The sequence below is a fragment of the Salvia miltiorrhiza genome, chromosome 1 (assembly GCF_028751815.1).
Source record: "Salvia miltiorrhiza cultivar Shanhuang (shh) chromosome 1, IMPLAD_Smil_shh, whole genome shotgun sequence".
NCBI classification, from domain to species: Eukaryota; Viridiplantae; Streptophyta; class Magnoliopsida; order Lamiales; family Lamiaceae; genus Salvia; species Salvia miltiorrhiza.
This window is the reverse complement of record NC_080387.1, coordinates 43,783,332-43,802,533: the sequence shown is the minus strand read 5'-3', so window position 1 is coordinate 43,802,533 and position 19,202 is coordinate 43,783,332. Positions and strand designations below refer to the sequence as shown.

The 19,202-nt window shown below is 36.8% G+C and overlaps 1 protein-coding gene and 2 long non-coding RNA genes across 14 annotated transcripts; all 3 read left to right on the top strand.

The window, feature by feature from the left end:
* Window positions 1-2,004: 2,004 nt before the first annotated feature.
* Window positions 2,005-6,849, top strand: LOC131026280 (sucrose-phosphatase 1-like). 2 transcript variants are annotated; one of them, XM_057956101.1, is made up of 10 exons: window positions 2,005-2,139; window positions 2,413-2,530; window positions 3,424-3,507; window positions 3,578-3,877; window positions 4,014-4,115; window positions 4,348-4,542; window positions 4,625-4,915; window positions 5,325-5,511; window positions 6,477-6,523; window positions 6,605-6,849. In XM_057956101.1, exons 3-10 carry the CDS (start codon window positions 3,448-3,450, stop codon window positions 6,698-6,700), a joined length of 1,278 nt encoding a protein of 425 aa, XP_057812084.1. In that variant the 5' UTR covers window positions 2,005-2,139; window positions 2,413-2,530; window positions 3,424-3,447; the 3' UTR covers window positions 6,701-6,849. The 2 variants fall into 2 exon arrangements, with proteins under 2 accessions (XP_057812084.1, XP_057812076.1); XM_057956093.1 differs by lacking the exon at window positions 2,005-2,139 and adding an exon at window positions 2,721-2,802 and having other exon boundaries at window positions 2,207-2,530.
* Window positions 6,850-7,617: 768 nt separating this feature from the next.
* LOC131026601 (uncharacterized) lies at window positions 7,618-12,007 on the top strand. 4 transcript variants are annotated; one of them, XR_009102355.1, is made up of 6 exons: window positions 7,618-7,930; window positions 8,306-10,053; window positions 10,179-10,706; window positions 10,834-11,052; window positions 11,205-11,384; window positions 11,605-12,007. It is a non-coding gene; the product is annotated as an uncharacterized LOC131026601 (long non-coding RNA). The 4 variants fall into 4 exon arrangements; XR_009102353.1 differs by having other exon boundaries at window positions 10,823-11,052; XR_009102352.1 differs by having other exon boundaries at window positions 8,306-10,706.
* Window positions 12,008-14,578: 2,571 nt separating this feature from the next.
* On the top strand, window positions 14,579-19,031 carry LOC131026616 (uncharacterized). 8 transcript variants are annotated; one of them, XR_009102359.1, is made up of 6 exons: window positions 14,579-14,700; window positions 14,817-14,903; window positions 15,353-16,916; window positions 17,032-17,978; window positions 18,067-18,298; window positions 18,437-19,031. It is a non-coding gene; the product is annotated as an uncharacterized LOC131026616 (long non-coding RNA). The 8 variants fall into 8 exon arrangements; XR_009102363.1 differs by having other exon boundaries at window positions 15,290-16,916; XR_009102361.1 differs by having other exon boundaries at window positions 14,817-14,941; window positions 15,342-16,916.
* The last annotated feature ends 171 nt before the right edge of the window (window positions 19,032-19,202 follow it).

The window sequence follows — 19,202 nt, the reverse complement described above, 5'->3', positions numbered from 1 at the left end:
AAAATCTGTTGTCGGACCTTGTGATCGGAGAATCGAAGCAAAAATTATAGGAAAATTTTCTTTTCACAATATTGAGAGAGGCGGACAGGAAGAGAAGAGAATGAGAGAGAAGAAGCTTGTGAACAGTAACCCTAATAGCTATTTATATTCCGGTTCAAGGTGCCGAATCAAGTCTCTCGCAGGTCTGGGTCAGACCCGTCGCATAGCATGCGGCGGGTCGCATAGGAGACCGATTGCTGATCGATAATTTGTCCAATTTAAGCATAGCATTCCGTGGGTCGCATAGGAGACCGACTGCTGATCGATGATTTGTCCAATTTAAGCAAAGCAATAAATTGTTCTTGCTACTTCTCCATTTAACAAAAATGAAAAGAAACAAAATAGCAAAATAATGTCGACCCATTATACCGACTACTGAAAATGAAAGTGGTTAATGATTGATTTGCCTATTCTCCTTCTACTTGGATTTCTTTCTTCGGCATGTTGCTTTTCTTATTTAGTGTTTTTCTTATTTATTTATATAAAAAGGCATTATCCAAGAAGAGATAGAATTAACGTTAGCTTGGTTTAGCAGCTATTTCTATGGATCGAACATTTGGCTTTAGTGGGTATTGCTTTCTTCAAAACCCAGTGCTTTAAACTAGCAAGAGAATAAAAACAAAAATTCAATATTATTCCTCCATTGTCATAGCTACCGAAAAAGTTCGGGCTTAGCTCTATTGCTTGAGATATGCTTTAGTATAAAGAAAATTTAAAGCTTAATTAATCTATCGAATTTCAACAGAAAAAATTATTATACATTGTAATTCATAAATATGAATTAAGAAATTAATTCGATAATATATTGAAAGAGTATAAAAAAGGTTAAAATTATAAGTAAATAAATAAGTTAAAAGTTGTATGAGAAAAAGTGAGGACTATGCGGTAGCTTCGAAACAACATGGTCGACAATTTTGAAATGCCTACCAAGCTGTTGTGGAGTAAAATGGGTGACAAAGTATGGAAATGCCCCCAAATGTTTGATAATTTTTTAATATACGTCTTTTTAGGGAAAAAAAGGTACTCCTATAATGTATATATATGTCGGTACATCAAATAAAATATGCGATATATATTTTCAAATTTTATTAATACATGGGCAAATCCACCTCACCTTCCATCGCACCACATCGATTTTTAGTCTTAGAAAGTTGGAATATTTAAAATGGATAAAATGATACTCTCTTCGTCCCACGAATCTTGACATATATTTTTTTTGGATCGTCCCACGAAGCTTGACACATTTCTAAATAAGGTAATAATTATTACATTCTCGTTCATACTTTATCATTTTTACTACATTTTCTCTCCTACTTTATCCTTTGATCACATTCTCTTTCTCCTACTTTATCACTTTTATACTTTATTAACTACACATTTAAAACACTAATCTACAACTCCTTAATTCTCATGCCGAAACCAAACGTGTCAAGATTCGTGGGACGGAGGAAGTATATTTATTCGAAAGATAAAACTAAAAAATAGTATAAAATATTTATTTTTTTACTCTTATATCAAATATTAATGTATTTTATATTGATTATCGATTGCTCGATTCGCAATAACCGAGTATGAGTATATTTTTTTAAAAATGCTCGATTGCTTGGTGTATTTATTATTATTACTGACTCACAGAGGTCAAGCATATCGAACATTAATGTAACTATTGTAAATTCAAATACATTAATATTTGATATATACGACTCGCAATGATTGAGTATTAATGTATTTATTATTAATGCTCGACTTATATTAATCGAACGTGTCGAGCAAAATTCGCGATTTCAATAAAATTTGCGATTTAAGTAAGGATTGTCTTATTTTTACAAGTTTAAAATGAAGAAATTTTATATATTTTTTTATAATCGGTATTTTTTATTTGTTCTCTTTGAAAAGGGATAAAAGTAGACATTTGGGAGAAAAATGATAATATTATATTTTTCCAAAAATAAAATGAAAATTATCCAACTGCCAAACAAAAATTGAAATTGAAAGGCCCAGATCCAAATTAACGGTTCCATGCTACCATCTCTCACGTCACTCCTCTCTCTTCACCTTTCCTACGCACTCGCAGTCTCGCCACCTCCGCCACTGTATCAGGTATCATCATCAACGCCGCTTCTTCTTCTTCTTCTTCTTCTTCCCACCTCTCTTCCTTTCTATTCCTTCTTCTCAGTCAATTAAAAAAGAAAAAGCAAATTCAGAAAAAAAGGCATTTATATTAGGTGGCCAATCTGCGGATATCTCTTTTGAAACTGTTTCAAATATATGATTATTGAAACACTATTTCCCTATTTGTGTTCCAACTTTTTTTGTTGCATAATTCAAACTCTTATTTTCTAATCTCTTTGTCTGTCCTAAAAAAACCCTTAGACTTCAATTCCGCGAGTTTATCCGATGTATTCTCACATCCTCTGAATTCACACCGACGCCAAATCTGAGAGGATATATCACACTCGGCGATACATGTTGTAGATTCAGAAGATCTAAGGTAAATATGCTATTATAAGTCTTAATCAATTGATATAGAACATTCATACTTTTATTGTTTTTTATAGTAAAGTTATAATTTTTTCATTTACGCCTCTGATAATTGAAACCACAAACACACCTGCTTAAAGAAAGCGAAGAGTAGGATTTATAATACTTTCTACCTTGTGTTGAATAAGTGTATTTTACAGATTCTGCTTTGTCACTGCTGATTTTTCCTTGCACATCTGAGATAGAGTGATAAATTGTTTCCAGAGCTGGAGAGACATTTTTGTACACGCGCCACTCACTCTCTTATTTGAATTATGCTCTTCTCTGTTTTTTTATTTTCCTCGCTGAAAATACGCCTGTGTTCTTATTGTAAATCTGATCTGTGGCTGAAAATTCATGGTTATATATTGTAGATGCAGTTTTGCACTTTAAACCAACAAAGGTTGTCTGTTGATCTGTGAAACACACATGTCATGATCACATTCATATTTTGCAATAAAATTTTGGTGCAATTTAAACAATGACTAAAAATATCCCTAATAAATTGGCGCAAAAAGGAACTGCTTTCAAACTACTGTTGTCAAACTGTGTTTTAATAATATACATATAAATATAGACAATGGAGCTATGCAGTAAAGGTTCTTTAGTGGACATTTTAAATCTTGACTGTTCTGTTTCAATGTCACATCTGAAAAAATAAATGCTTCTTCCCTAAATTATATTTTGTGAAGAACAGAAAGGAATACTATATGGCTACATTTAAACTTGTTTATCTTGTTGTGCTTCTGCTTTTACATCATGAAAAAATATGCTGGGATTATTGTCGGCTAAATTGCTGAGCTGTTAAGCTGATCCCTTGTGATGTTTAACCAATAATATACATGGATTATCATTTCATTGCAGAGTGAACCTAGCCCTAGAAAAACAATGGACCGACTAACTGAGAATGCACGCCTCATGATTGTCTCTGATCTTGATCATACAATGGTGAGTCATAGTAGTTAATCTTGTTATTCTATGTAATGGGAATGTACTAATGAGTGATGATATGCGTCAGGTCGATCATCATGATCCCGAGAATCTCTCCCTGCTTAGATTCAATGCCTTGTGGGAAGCAAATTACCGTAGCAACTCTTTGCTAGTTTTCTCCACTGGGAGGTCTCCCACACTATACAAGCAATTGAGGAAAGAGAAGCCCATGCTAACCCCTGATATCACAATAATGTCTGTGGGAACTGAAATAACTTATGGTAACTCTATGGAACCGGATAACGGTTGGGTTGAATGTTTAAATCAGAAATGGGATAGGAATATAGTTTTTGAAGAGACGAGCAAGATTGCAGAGCTTACTCTTCAGGTATGGATATTGAAATATCTTAAACCTTGGTTATTTATTCCAAGGGGATGGCACCCTTTTATTCCTCAATGTTTGAAATGGCTAATGGCTATACATGAGGATACTTAATCCATGACAACCTTCTGGCATGATGCAGTCTGAGACGGAGCAACGGCCACACAAAGTGAGCTTTTATGTTCAGAAAGACAAGGCTGAAGACATTACAAGATCTCTTTCGACTTGCTTAAAAGAACATGGGGTATGAGTCTATACCCTTGCAAAAAAACCGTGTCAAACTTGCATGGTGTAACAGTCTCTATTTCGGTCTTGGTTTTTAGTATCATTACCCAAAACTTTTCCAGTTTGTGCTTGGTGTCAATTATACATCTAATAACAATATAGTCATTTATGCTAGCTTGCGTGCTAGTCTCTACTTCAGGCTTTCTTTTTCTGGTCTCACTAGTCATAGCTTTTTCATGTGGATTTTTCAGTTGGATGTCAAAATAATTTACAGTGGAGGTATGGACTTGGACATTTTGCCTCAAGGTGCTGGCAAAGGACAAGCACTTGCTTATTTGCACGATAAGTTTAAGGCTGAGGGCAAATTACCTAACAACACACTTGTTTGTGGCGACTCTGGAAATGATGCTGATCTGTTTACGATCCCAGATGTACATGGTGTCATGGTTGGTATTTCATCTGAACTTGTGGAGCAATCTTGTGTCATTCTGTGAAGGGCTACTTTCCTAAAAAAAATTGAGTCTGCAGGTCAGTAACGCCCAGGAGGAATTACTGCAGTGGCACGCTATATATGCAAAAAATAATCCTAAAATAATTCACGCAAAGGAGAGATGTGCAGCGGGTATTATACAAGCCATCGGTCACTTTAATCTAGGTCCAAGTATATCTCCTAGAGATGTTACAGACTTATCCGATTCTAAGTTGGAGAACTTTGATCCTGCTTATGAAGTTGTGAAGTTTTACTTGTTTTATGAGCGATGGAGACTTGCTGAAGTTGAAAAGTCAGAGCTTTATTTGGCAAATCTGAAGGCAGTTTGTGTATGTTTGACTTTGCTTCTCAATTTCAATTTCTAGTTCAAATGCAGACTCATGTATACAGTATCTTTTTAATTGCTCTTTTTCTCTTGAAGTGTGGAAAAGAAACCAAATTTTACCTTTTATCATGTGGAGGATTTAAACTGTTTTGATTCCTGTCACATACATTTGTCAGAGCTCTTTGGCTTTACATGTTCATCCAGCATTATTACTAGAAAAAAATCTTATGTTTCCTTTGTTGCTTCATTAGACCAATTCTGCTATGATGATTGTATTCTTAACTCGTGTTTCATTTAGCTCAACTTATTCAAATTTGCAACTGACTTTGGTCAGCAAGATAGTTCCTGCTTATTTAATGTTTTCCCTTTATAGTCCTTTGCTGTAGACTTAATCTCTAATTTTGCTCTTGCAGAGTAAATCTGGGATTTTTGTTCATCCTTCTGGAATTGAAAAGCAGCTTCATGACTGCGTGAACTCACTAAGAACTTCTTATGGGGACAAAAAAGGCCAGCCGTTTCGTGTTTGGGTAGATCAGGTTTTACCTGTGCAGGTTGGGTCAGACTCATGGTTGGTTAAGTTTAAGAAATGGGAGCAATCAGGTAAGCATTTAATCCTATTATAATTTGCACTAAATCCTTGCTTGAAAAATGCTAGCCTTTTCTTCATAATTATTCAGTCAGCTATACTAAATATCCACATACTCCACGTATTTTGTGCCATCACTTGAGTCTTCGTCTTGGAGCTTCTTGATGCAAGCTACATCTTATTGTAGAGTCTTGTGTGGGGAAGCGAAGGGTGGTGGCATCAAACTCAATTCCACTTAAGACCTTTTTTGCAACTGCTGTTGCTTTCTAGTTTTTGTTAATAATAGTTCTGATTGACTAGGGTTATGAATGGTACATAGCAGAGGTTCTTGTTCATGCTGAAGTTATAGTTGAGGCCAAAAGAAAACCATTCGCTTGTGATTAGCTATAATATGCATCAAGGGGCTATATGATTTATGAATATCTGTTCATAAATATCTAAAGCATTTATAATTTCCTTTTTCGTGAAGTAAGATGCTATAAGGTTAGTTAAAAAGATATGTTAGATTCAATCTTGAGGACGAAGTGTTAATTCTCTATTTTTCCCTCTTGCTAATTTAGCTGGGATGTGTTGTATGTCAGATTTGTATTAACTGTTAAGCTGCTGAAGTTGAACGGGTTCATATTACATGGTGTTAAGTTGATGAAAAGTAGAGTACTGAATTTGTGACCCACTAGGTGTCCGGAAATATATCAACAGTAAGCAGTTGCAAGTATGGAGATATTTGTGGGTGTATAGTTATCGTTGTTTTGGTTCTGAGAGTAGGAAATTTCTCCAAGCCTAAGAAACATCACAATAGTGCAAGCACGATTTCACTCATATCCAAACTTTTGAGATTTATGAATCTATGAGAAAACTAATTGCTAGCTGATGTAATACAGCAATTTTAGGTCTGCAAGTTGTTGAATTCTCATTGTTGTGGGTTAAAAGCTTAAGATTTTTGTGAAGTAATGATTATATGATGCTTCATCTCTTGCAGGTGGAGAGAGGCTATGTTGTGTGACTACTGCTTTATTGAGTTCAAAAGTAAGTCTGTAACTGGTGTGGAGCTTTCTCCTTTTTGATATGCGTTATCTTTTGTAAAAAGGTTGTGCAATTTGGGTGCAGGATGTGACCGTGGCTGATGGGTTAACTTGGGTGCACGTCCATCAAACATGGTCGAAGGAAGCAGGCCCAAGCGGTGACGCAGACTGGTTGTTCTAGTCTCTCTCTCCTCTCCTCTCCAAATAAAAGCAAAGCTGTTAATTTCTGCTATTGCTCATGTTCATGTATTCTGTAATCCATGGATGGATTAACACACAATACTTTACTTTTCTACACTAAATAATTACTTGCAGCTATTGCTTATTTCATGCTTCACTTGTTACATCCAGCAATATGAACATGGATCAGGATCAGCAATTATCTCTACGTTTTCTCTGTTTGTGTGATGCTCGTCTATTTGTACCAAACAAAATACATGAATTACGCTCAAATTTTGATTTTTAAACTGATCAATTTTTTAGATTAAAAAATACATGAATTTTTAATTATTTGAAATTTAACCTGAGATCAAAAACTTTGCTGCCCAATAACTTTAGTGTCTGAAGTCTAATGGGCAATTCGAATGTACCGTTGGAAAGCTCTTGATGTTATATTTCTAATGATATTTATACGTTAGGTTTTGGTCATTGAAAATGGTCGGAAAAAAGAAAAAATGTAGATTTTAATTACATCAATTTTCATGGTAATTTTTCGAACATTTTCATAGATCAAAATTAAACAATATAAATATTATTAGAAAGATAACATCAAGAGTTTTCCAACAGTACTTTTGAATGTTCCATCGGACTCCAAACAATGAAGTTATTAGTCAATGAATTTTGAATTCAAGTCAAAATTTGAATAATTCATGTATTTTTTTTAAAAACAATATAGTTCATGTATTTATAGATAATTAATCATTTTTTTTAATTTTACATATGAGTTTCTATTTTTGAATTAAAAATCCCAAATTTTAATTTTTCTTCTTCACGAAATTCAGTTGGTCTTAAATTTACTCTGACAAGACAAAATTGAAAGTAATGTGGGGATTAGCACTTAAAACAATGTAGTTATAATTGAATAACTTTTTTTTTTTAAGGAAAAAGTTTTAAACAAATTCCACGAAAATTCTCCCCTTCTCTCGACTTGCCAATGCCAGCTGTAGGGCACCCTCCCGCCATAGCTTGGCGAGTGGCGACGTCACCTTCCTCGTCGATCTCGACGCTTAAACGACAGGATCCCGGCGAGCTGGGATGACTCCTCCACAACCTGCTACAATCAATTGAACGGAGAGCTGTCGGAGGAGATCGGAAACTTGACGGAGTCAATAATTTTAGCGGCAGGATACCGGAACAAATGTGCCACTTCTCCAAACTCGAGTTCTTCAGCTCCACAACAGCTGCATCACGGGTCGGTTCCCATTTGCATATAAAATTCTTTAAAATTGTGATAAAATTTATTTATTGTGTATTTTATATATATATATATATATATATATATATATATATATATATATATATATTGTTTAAATTCAGAACTTTAATATGCGATTGTGTGCGACAATAGGGAAAACAATTGCAATACTTAAAATATGAGATGAAATGAAAAGGAGTTGCTCCAAGGTTGATGCTGTTGTGTAATGATAAATCTCAAAATCATGTGACTCTGTCCAAAAGCATTGCATGGATTTACGCTTGCATGTGCAAATAGTCCAGTTGAATAAAGAATATAATCAGCACATGTCTTGAATTTCGACAACGGTTTTATTTAATATATTTGTAACAGCCATGACTGCATGAAGCGTGGGACTTAACAGCCCCTTTTTTGTTGCCATAAGATGAAAAACACTGTCTAACACCCTGGTGGCCTTGAGTGCAGCTTCGCTATGTTCAAGGAATCATTCCCAGGTAACATACCATTATTCATACATTTAATCAGAAAATGCCTCTCATTGCTGAGGCTTTTTTTTTAAGAGAAGACTATGCATGTGGTTTGCGATTTGCAATGCCTCCAACTTTCTGGTACACAGAGGCACGCCGGTGTGTAGGATCAATTGCAGATACAGAGCTATCGTCAAGATTGTAAGGAGCACCAGGGATGTAGTTGTAGACCGCGAGTGGCGTCCTCACCACATGCGTATCATCCATCCAGTAGATCGCTGTTGAGGTGATTGGCTGCTGTGAAATGGCTGGTCCTGTCACATTAACAGTGAAACTTTGGGTTTCTCCAACTGCTGAAAATTTTAGGACAGCGGGTTCAATTGTAACGTTAAACGGCAATGGCATTGAATAGCCAAACATTGCTCCGAAGTTGGTGATAGCAACGTAGGTTGAGTTTGCTGCACCAACATTAGTCACTTTTCTGGTGAAGGTGGCTGCAATCGGCTGCCCATCTTCGACGTATAGCGAGAATGAAGGGTAGTTGAGATCCCATGCTCTTCCGGGTAATATACCATCGCAAGTGCTGTTGTCTCCTGTGACTAGCTTGAGAGTGGAAGTATTGTAGCCCTGTTTGCAGAGGAAGTTGATGTAATCTGCTTCTGATGCATTGAATACTAGTCCAGGATCGATTGCAGCAGCCGGGTTGATCTGGCCCGAACCATAAGCGAATTCAAGATCCTCACTTTTTGTTGAGTCCATGACATAAGCTGATCATCAAGGAAGATAATAATCATGAACAAGAATGTCATCAACTCTTCAAAGATATTGTTTGATAGTATGAGTGGAGATGAAGTGATTCACCTGTGGTCATGAGAGCTGATTTAATGGCAGCTGGCGACCATTTGGGGTGAGCAGCTTTGACGTAGGCAGCAGCACCACTGGCATGAGGGCAAGACATAGATGTGCCAGAAATGATGTTGAAGAGTGTGCTTCTAGTGTCGTCGTAGTAGATTGTAGATGGTGATACGGGAGACCATCCAGCCAGAATGTCCACACCAGGGGCTGTGATATCAGGCTGGTATTCGCATAGTATATAGGAAACAGTTTAAACACAAAAGAGAAGAGCAGAAAAGAAAAGAAAAAGATATATTCTGATGATGAATTATTATGGCAATGATCACCTTGAGAATGTCTGGGGAGATGGGACTTGGCCCTCTGGAAGAAAATGAAACAACATTCGGAGCCATGGCGTCTTTCCATGCATCGGTGAAGAAAATGGTTGCTATGGGATTCCTGAAATGGGAATGTGTCATGCAATTTGTAAAATGTTGGTGAATTTGAAAAATGAAGGGCACACAGCACTCACTCTGTGCTTCTAATGTATTCCAGAACGCTTTTCCCATCGGAGGGGCTGATGAGTGAAGTTGGTAGCGGCCAGCTGAAGGCGACATCGAGATTTTCAACATTTACGTCCGACATGATATTTCCAACACCGTTAGCCAGAAGAACAGCAGAACCATCCCAGATTGTGTCACAGTAAACAATTTTACCGGACACTATCTCGGCGTTCATGGCTCCATTTAGGCAATAACCAGCGATTTCTGGATTGGCACCGGCAGTGTAGTTCGCAGCTTCTCCTCCCCATATTAATGGGTACGAAGTCCCATTGAGCTCAAAGGCATTGATGTTGATTCCCTTCATTTATTGGAGTTCAATTTGTTAGATTGAGAAGATCATTCAATTTTTTAGGAATGATTTAATTTGTGTATGACTTACAGTGAAGATTTGGCCATTTCCAAGTTCCATTCTGGCAACAAATTTTCTGTCAATGGTGCTGGCAGCAACTGTGAGACTCCATGGAGAATAGTTGGAAACTGTTACAGGGAAAGGACCCGAATTTCCAGCTGAGTTTGAAGTAAGGATTCCATTCTTCATGGCGTGGAAGGATCCAATCGCGATAGAGTCATCAAAATAATCAAGCGGCCAGTCTGATCCCAACGAAACGGAGATGACATCAACTCCATCTGCGATTGCATCATCAAAGGCTTTAAGAATATCTGCATCACTGCAACCATCTGACCAGCAGACTTTGTACACTGCAATTCTTGAACTGGGGACACCTCCTCGTGCTTTTCCTGCTGCTACACCGAAGTAGCTTGCATCTACCTCAACCCCTGCAGCAGTTGATGCTGTGTGTGTTCCATGTCCTTCTGTGTCCCTTGCTGAGGGGACGTCTCCATTATAGTACTGGTCATCACTGTGATAGAACCGTGCTCCAATGATCTTGCTGCACTCATAATGTCAAGGTAATTCCGATTAGCCAATCCAATATATTGATTGATAAAAATAGGAAGGCAGAAATGTTGGTGTCTTATATGTTCAACTTTGGATGAGAATGCTTACTTATTGCATGTGAAATTAGTGCCTGCGCAGGTTCCCTTCCATTTAGTTGGTGGAGAACTGAAACCTGTGTCGTTGAAACTCGGATGCTCTGGCCAGACTCCTATGGAGATGGACAGCAGAGGAAAGCAAGAATTTCAGACAAATATTCCTCATGAAATAGAAACAACTTGTGATGTTAGTTACCACTAACCAGTGTCAAGGAGGCCGATAACAACATCTGATTCAGGTGCTGCTTGCAGCTTGTCTGTGGTAAGATTCAAGAAGTCCCAAGACCTCGTAGTGTGAAGCTTGTGCTTGCGGCTTGGATTTACTGAAACCACTCCTTCCATTTCTGCAGCAATATATTTTGTTAAAACGAATACTGTCTTAACACTTTGGTTGATTTTGTTGCTCCGAGATAGGTTAACTCACCTGAAATTCTGGTGGCTTCCTCGTCTGTGAGCTTGGCCGCAAATCCATTGAAACTTCTTCCATAACTGTGGACCAGCGAGTCTTTGGCTGCTGAGGCACTGAATCATGAAACAGAGATGTTTTCTAGTTAAAGATGCTTGGAAGGATCAAGTCTCCTCTCCACTAGTAAGGTAGATTAAGCTAAAACTTAGAATAATCACGATTCAACGTTTACATTTCACTTTTAGCATAATACTTGCTAGTTTGCAATTAGTTTAGTCACTTCATCTGTATTGCATTATACCCTCAGTCAAAATATTATTGGATTCATGTTATCTTTGGTAACAAACCTTCCAAGTACTCTATGCAACATTCCGTGATGCTTGGAAACAACCGATACACCTTCTTCAGGTCGATCTCCCATGTAGACTACATGAAGCTGCAAAGAGAACCGCTATTTAGAGAGAGGGAGAGAGGGAGAGAGAGAGAGAGTTGAGGAATTCGGCATACCTTCCTTTCTAGGCAGTGGCAGTTGAGCACAAGGGCTGCAAGCAGCAAAGGATAGAGAAGTGAAAAGAGGCCCGTTTTTGCCATTTTGAATGGACTCAGTTGGCTAGATCTGATGATTTGATCTTCTTAAGACTTGTGGTTTATATAGGAATGGGTTTGATGATTGTTTCCTCCGCATGGTTTGATGATCTTAACTGGCAATGAAATGCAGCAGGCTTCCTGTCTTGTTTTGATATTGCAGCCTGTAATTTCATCGAATTCACAGAAATTCTTGTTGATTCGTTAAATATATTTGGATGATTTCTGTATCATGTGTGTTTATAACAATGTGATACAATGTTTGCATGTTTTGTTTTACGTGTTTGTTTTAAACAACTCATACTAGTATCATAATTATTTTTGCTAATTCAGCTTTGCGTTATAAGTGGATTGGTTTTTATGTTAATCACAGTTCGTAATTAATAGTAACAAGTTTTAGGGAACCTTTTTTTCTGGATCAGTCAGTCACTAGCATATCTTAACTAAAAGTTTCAGATTATATTTTGTATGTAGACAATGCAACTGAAAACTTCTATTAATTCACCAAATTTAAGTGTTCTGTGCATTTCAAGGGATATTCTTTGATGAACTTTAATTATCAATTAGGTCTTTGAACTATCAAAATATCAAACTGATTAACATTCGAAATTGGTGCGTATTCATGTAAGTTTCTCTGGTGGCTTTAAGCAAGTGATTCCATATTATTATTGTTCTGGTCGACTTGTGAATGTGATGCAACTAGTATTTTTTTTTTTTTTTTTTTTGATGAAATTACAATATAAATAATACAAACCACACACACACACCCCACCTACTAGTTATTGTGGCCGAGAGTACTCGAACCTGTGACCTCTTGGACAACAGGCAACAACCTCAACCACTAGGCCATCCCAATGGGACAATGCAACTAGTATTTAATATCATGGGACATGCATATGGTATCTTGGAGATAGTAGACCGTGTTCACTTGATACTATTCTTGCATCGACTACTCATATCAAAAGTATTTGTGATGCGTCATTATAAACATTAAGATTGTTTCTTGCGCATTATCGTTCTTTATAACTTAGGGTATTGTAAATTATATATATATAGATAAGAATGGATAAGAAAAGATGAGAAAATATTATTATCTTTTTCTTTTTTTTTAATTATATTTTACTAGAGATGAAAAGATGAAAAATATTTTCACATTGCTATCCTAAAATAATATTATCCAACATTGAAGAGAAAAGAAGTGAAAATGAGATGCCTGAGAAAATATTTTATCATGTCCGAAGAAAATTTTTCATCATAGTAAATATGTGAAAACGATGGAAAATGAATGAAAATATATTTGTTCTCTCATTTTCCATCAAAGTAAACGCACCCTTATAAAATAACTTAGGGTTATTGACGCTTGAATACACGAACTTTCAGTCCATTTTGATTTTTCCCACAAACTTTGAAAGTTGCAAAAAAATACACGAACTTTGACTTATTTTACTTTATCCCACAAATTTTGAGAATTGTAAAAAAATAAACGAACTTTGACTCATTTTGTTTTTTCCCACGAAAATATTGTTACAAAAAAAAAATAATCAAATAATTGTTTTATAGTTAACAATAAATACCGCTTCACTTGAGATTAGGCATTGGAAAGTTTCTCAATCACATGATTTGATGAATACTTCACGTTATTCATTGGACCGGGAAAAGCTAATTAGTGAAATATTCATTGACATGATCATGTGATTGAGAAATTTTTCAATGCCTAATCTCTAGTGTAGCGGTATTTATTGTTAACTGTAAAAGAATTATTTGGATCATTTTTATAACAATATATTTTGTGGGAAAAACAATATGAGCCAAAATCGTGTATTTTTTTTTTTTTTTACAATTCTCAAAGTTCGTGGGAAAAATCAAAATGAGTCAAAATTCGTGTAGTTTTTGACAATTTTCAAAGTTCGTGGGGAAAATCAAAATGGACCAAAAATTCGTGTATTTAGGCACCGATAACCCATTAACTTATAATATATTTTATGTATATATGCATATACAATAATTAAAAGGGGTTTTAGCGAATAAAATCACTAACTAGTTCGATCGATATTGCAATTTTGACTTTTGAGGTGTGACGAATTAAATCATCACGTTTTCAATTTTTGCAATTTCATCCTCCCAATTTTTTCCAGTAGCCGGTATACTTCATGTTACGACATTGTTTGCAATAAAATTGCTTAATATTGAAAACTAAGGTGAAGATACATGATACAATTTCTTTATAATTTGAAGAAAATTTTAATTAAAATTGTATGAAACGTCGTCATTTTGACCTCACAATACATCGTCGTCTTTACTAATTCACGTAAACTCCAATTCAGTGCTCTGTTGATTGAAAAAAATTAAGGGGATGAAATTACACAAATTAAAGAGATAGTAATTTAATTTGTCACATTTCAAAAATCACGTTAAAATTGTAATCTTTAACTATTTGATAATTTTTTTGGGGTTAATAATGTTTTATGTCCCGAACTTTCAGCGTTTTATCCCAAATATTTATTTTCTCCTAAAAAAATCCGAACTTTCAATTTTTTTCCACAAAATATCCCAATATACAAAATTCTATAACGAATTGATGACAAAAAATCTCGAATTTTCAGCGTTTTCCAACAATGGTGATTATTAATATGGTTTTCTAACAATGACAGTCTCCAAAATATTTCATTTGGTGAGACAAGTCATCTTTCTATCATCGAATTTTATATATCGGGACATTTTATTAGAAAAAACTTAAAGTTCGGAGATTTTTAACAGAAAATGAAAATTTGAGATATTTTGTGATTTTTTTTCGGCCAAAATCCCTAATTAAAAATGGCAAAACTGTTGCGCTACCAGATAAAACAAAATAACTAGATTGGTAGATTAAAACCAAAGTGGTGATCAAACTTGTACGGCAGCACGTAATCAAGCATAATGGTACGCTGAAATCACATTTTAATCTTATTTATGTGCTTGTCCAAAGTAATTTTCAAATAAAACGTGCTGTAATAAGTTGGATCAAATTCTTATGCTATCATGTTTGCTGGTAACAGCTGAAGGGAAGAGAAGTACAAATAGCCGTCTTGAAAATTTCATTACAGAGCCGACTGAATTCGAGATTTCTGTAATGTTTGGATCAGGTATCTGTGAATATTCCCATTTCTGCGCCATAAAATCGGTAGGATTGTCTTATTTTTACCCAAATTCTTGATATGCTACTTGTTGGAATTCCAAGCCGTTTCCACGTTTTAATTTCCAGTTTAATGTGTAAAGTTGATGGAATATAAGTTCACCTTGTCTTAAAATTGTGAAAGAGAATTAGGGAGATAACTCATTTATAAAGTTCTTTAATTGTAATTTCTAAGGAATAAAAGAATGTTATTACATGACCTTCAGCACTTTCTTTGTGTGAAAATTTGATTTATTGCATCAGCACAAGCCTTCCACTCTGATGCATTGAACCTGACTTGCATTGTTCAAGAATTAACTCATATACATCTTTATTTTGAGTATTTGTTGATGACAGCTTTGCTATGGACCTTTGGTAAAGAATTCATCTTATTGATACATTTAATCAGAAAATTTGCAGCATAATCTGAGTGCTGCTCCCTCATTGATGAGGCTGCTGCCTATGAAAGTGGTTTGCGATGTGCAACTCTTCCAAGTTTCCGGTACACGGAAGAACGCCGGAGAGTAGGACTGGTTGCAGATACTGAACTATCGTCAAGACTGTAAGGAGCACCAGGGATATAGTTGTAGACCGCGAGTGGCGTCCTCACCACATGTGATCCATCTGCCCAAAAGATTGTGCCTGAGGTGATCGGCTGCTGTGAAATGGCTGGTCCCATAACATTAACTGTGAAGGTTTGGGTTTCTCCTACAGCTGAGAATGTTAGGATGGAGGGTTCAACGCTGACACTGATCATTGCAGGCATGTACAAGAAAACATTGTAGGTTGAGTTTGCTTCACCAACATTAGTCACTTTTCTGGTGAAGGTGGCAGAAATCGGCTGCCCATCTTCGACATATAGTGAGTAGGATGGGTAGTTAAGATCCCACGCCCTTCCAGGTAATATACCATTGCAAGTGCTGTTATCTCCTGTGACTAGCATGAGAGTGGAAGCATTGTAGCCTTGTTTGCAGAGGAAGTTGATGTAATCTGCTTCTGATGCATCGAATACTAGTCCAGGGTCAGTTGCAGCGACTGGGTTGATTTGGCCCGAACCATATGCGAATTCAAGATCCTCACTTTTTTTTGGGTCCATGACATAAGCTGATCATCAAGGAAGATTATCATGAACAAATATGTCATCAACTCTTCAAACATTGTTTGATAGTATGAATGAAATGAAGTGATTCACCTGTGGTCATGAGGGCTGATTTAATAGCAGCTGGTGACCAACTGGGGTGAGCAGCTTTGAGGTAGGCAGCAGCACCACTGGCATGAGGGCAAGACATGGATGTACCTGAAATGATGTTGAAGAGTGTGCTTCTAGTGTCGTCGTAGTAAACTGTGGATGGTGATACGGGAGACCATCCGGCAAGAATGTCCACACCAGGGGCTGTGATATCAGGCTGGTATTCACATAGTATAGGATGCAGTTAAGACACAATAGAGCACGAGGGAAAAATGGATTTCTTGATAAAGAATTATTATGGCATTGATCACCTTGAGAATGTCTGGAGAGATAGGACTTGGCCCTCTAGAAGAAAATGAAACGACGGTCGGAGCCATGGGGTCTTGCCATGCATCGGTGAAGAAAATGGTTGCTATAGGATTCCTGAAATGGAAATGTGTCACGCAATCTATAAACTTCGTCTTGATTATTGAAGGGAGTTCAAAAAAGAAGGGTATGCAGCACTCACTCTGTGCTTCTAATGTATTCCAGAACACTTTTACCATCTGAGGGGCTGATGAGTGCAGTTGGTAGAGGCCAGCTGAAGGCAACATCGAGATTTTCAACATTTACGTCCGACATGATATTTCCAACACCGTTAGCCAGAAGAACTCCAGAACCATCCCAGATTGTGTCACAGTAAACAATTTTACCAGACACTATCTCGGCGTTCATGGCTCCAGTTAGGCAATAACCAGCGATTTCTGGATTGGCACCGGCAGTGTAGTTCGCAGCTTCTCCTCCCCATATTAAAGGGTACGAAGTCCCATTGAGCTCAAAGGCATTGATGTTGATTCCCTGAGTTCAATTTGTTAGATTGAGAAGATCATTCAATTTTTTAGGAATGATTTAATTTGTGTATGACTTACAGTGAAGATTTGGCCATTTCCAAGTTCCATTCTGGCAACAAATTTTCTGTCAATGGTGCTGGCAGCAACTGTGAGACTCCATGGAGAATAGTTGGAAACTGATACAGGGAAAGGACCAGAATTTCCAGCTGAGTTTGAAGTAAGGATTCCATTCTTCATGGCATGGAATGATCCAATCGCGATAGAGTCATCAAAATAATCAAGAGGCCAGTCTGATCCCAACGAAACGGAGATGATATCAACTCCATCTGCGATTGCATCATCAAAGGCTTTAAGAATATCTGCATCACTGCAACCATCTGACCAGCAGACTTTGTACACTGCAATTCTTGAACTGGGGACACCTCCTCGTGCTTTCCCTGCTGCTACACCGAAGTAGCTTGCTTCTACCTCAACCCCGGCAGCAGTTGATGCTGTGTGTGTTCCATGTCCTTCTGTATCCCTTGGAGAGGGCATGTCTCCATCATAGTACTGGTCATCACTGTGATAAAACCGTGCTCCAATGATCTTGCTGCACTCATAATGTTAAGATAATTCTGATTAGCCAATCCTATATATCGCGAACTAAAGAAGAAAATTTATTGGTGTACAAACTCTACTACTTTCTGCCTGCTAAACATTTTTCTATAATTTCACCTGTGATACTTTTTTCCTGTTTGTCTCACTAATTAAGTTTGTGATAAATTTAAATGAGAATGCTTACTTGTTGCATGTGAAATTTGTGCCTGTGCAGGTTCCCTTCCATTTGGCTGGTGGAGAACTGAAACCTGTGTCGTTGAAACTTGGATGCTCTGGCCAGACTCCTATGGATGGACAGCAGAGGATGCAAGAAGTTGAGATAAAAAATATTCATATATTCCTCATTGAAATGGAAACTTCACGTAATTTACCAGTGTCAAGGAGACCTATAACGACATCTGATGTCGGTGTTGCTGCAAGTTTGTCTTTGGTAAGTTTCAAGAAGTCCCAAGACCTTGTAGTATGAAGCTTGTGCTTATGGCTTGGATTTACTGAAACCACTCCTTCCATTTCTGCAGCAATCTATTTAGTTAGAATGAATATGTTGGAACCTCTTTGGTTGATTTCGTTGCTCCGAGATTGGAATTAGCTCACCTGAAATTCTGGTGGCTTCCTCGTCTGTGAGCTTGGCTGCAAATCCATTGAAACTTCTTCCATAACTATGGACCAACGAGTCTTTAGGCTGCTGAAGCACTGAATCCATTGAAACAGAGAGTCTTGCGAGGATCAAGGTTCCTCTCTATTTGTAAGGTAGATGAAGATGGAATCTTGTTTCAACTTATACATTGCATTTTTAAAGTAGAACTTGCCAGTTTGCACTTAATTTAGTTGGTTATAGTCACTTTAGCTGTACTTCATTCTACTGTTAGTCTAACATAACATCAGCAGGTTCATGTTATGTTTGGAAACAAACCTTCCGAGTACTCTATGCAACATTCCTTGATGCTTGGAAGCAACCGATGCACCTTCTTGAGGTCGATCTCCCATGTAGACAACGTGAAGCTGCAAAGACAACAGCTACTGACTGAGGGAGAGAGAGAGAGAGAGAGAGAGAGTTGAGAAATTTGGCATACCTTCCTTTCTAGGCAGTGGCAGTTGAGCACAAGGGCTGCAAGCACCAAAGGATAGAGAAGTGAAAGCAGCCCGATTTTCGCCATTTCGAATAGAAGAAATAGACTCCGATGGTTTGTTTTGTTGTTTATATAGGAATGGATTTGCAGCTGCAGGTTGTTTCCTCCGCATGGTTTGATGAGCTTAACCGGCAATGAAATGCCGCAGGCTACTTGTCTTGTTTTGAGATTGCCGCCTCTACTTTCACATAATCTCTTGTTCAATAGATTCTGCATTTTCCGATATTTCTCGGATTATTGTTATCACAATGTCACACTGTGTTGCATGTATTGTTTAACATGTTTTATTTTCAACATGCCAAAAAGTATGCTAAATATTTCTGTCAATACATCTTTGCATATTAATAGATCAATATTTTATATTAAATTTATTTAATAACTATAATTTTCATTATTGAATAATTTTTAAATTTATTTAATAACTATAATTAATTATCATTACATTTTGTATAAATTGAAAATTTACATTTTTAAATTCTGGATTTTATTGAGTAATTGATGTGAATCGCCATAAGCACAAGTGC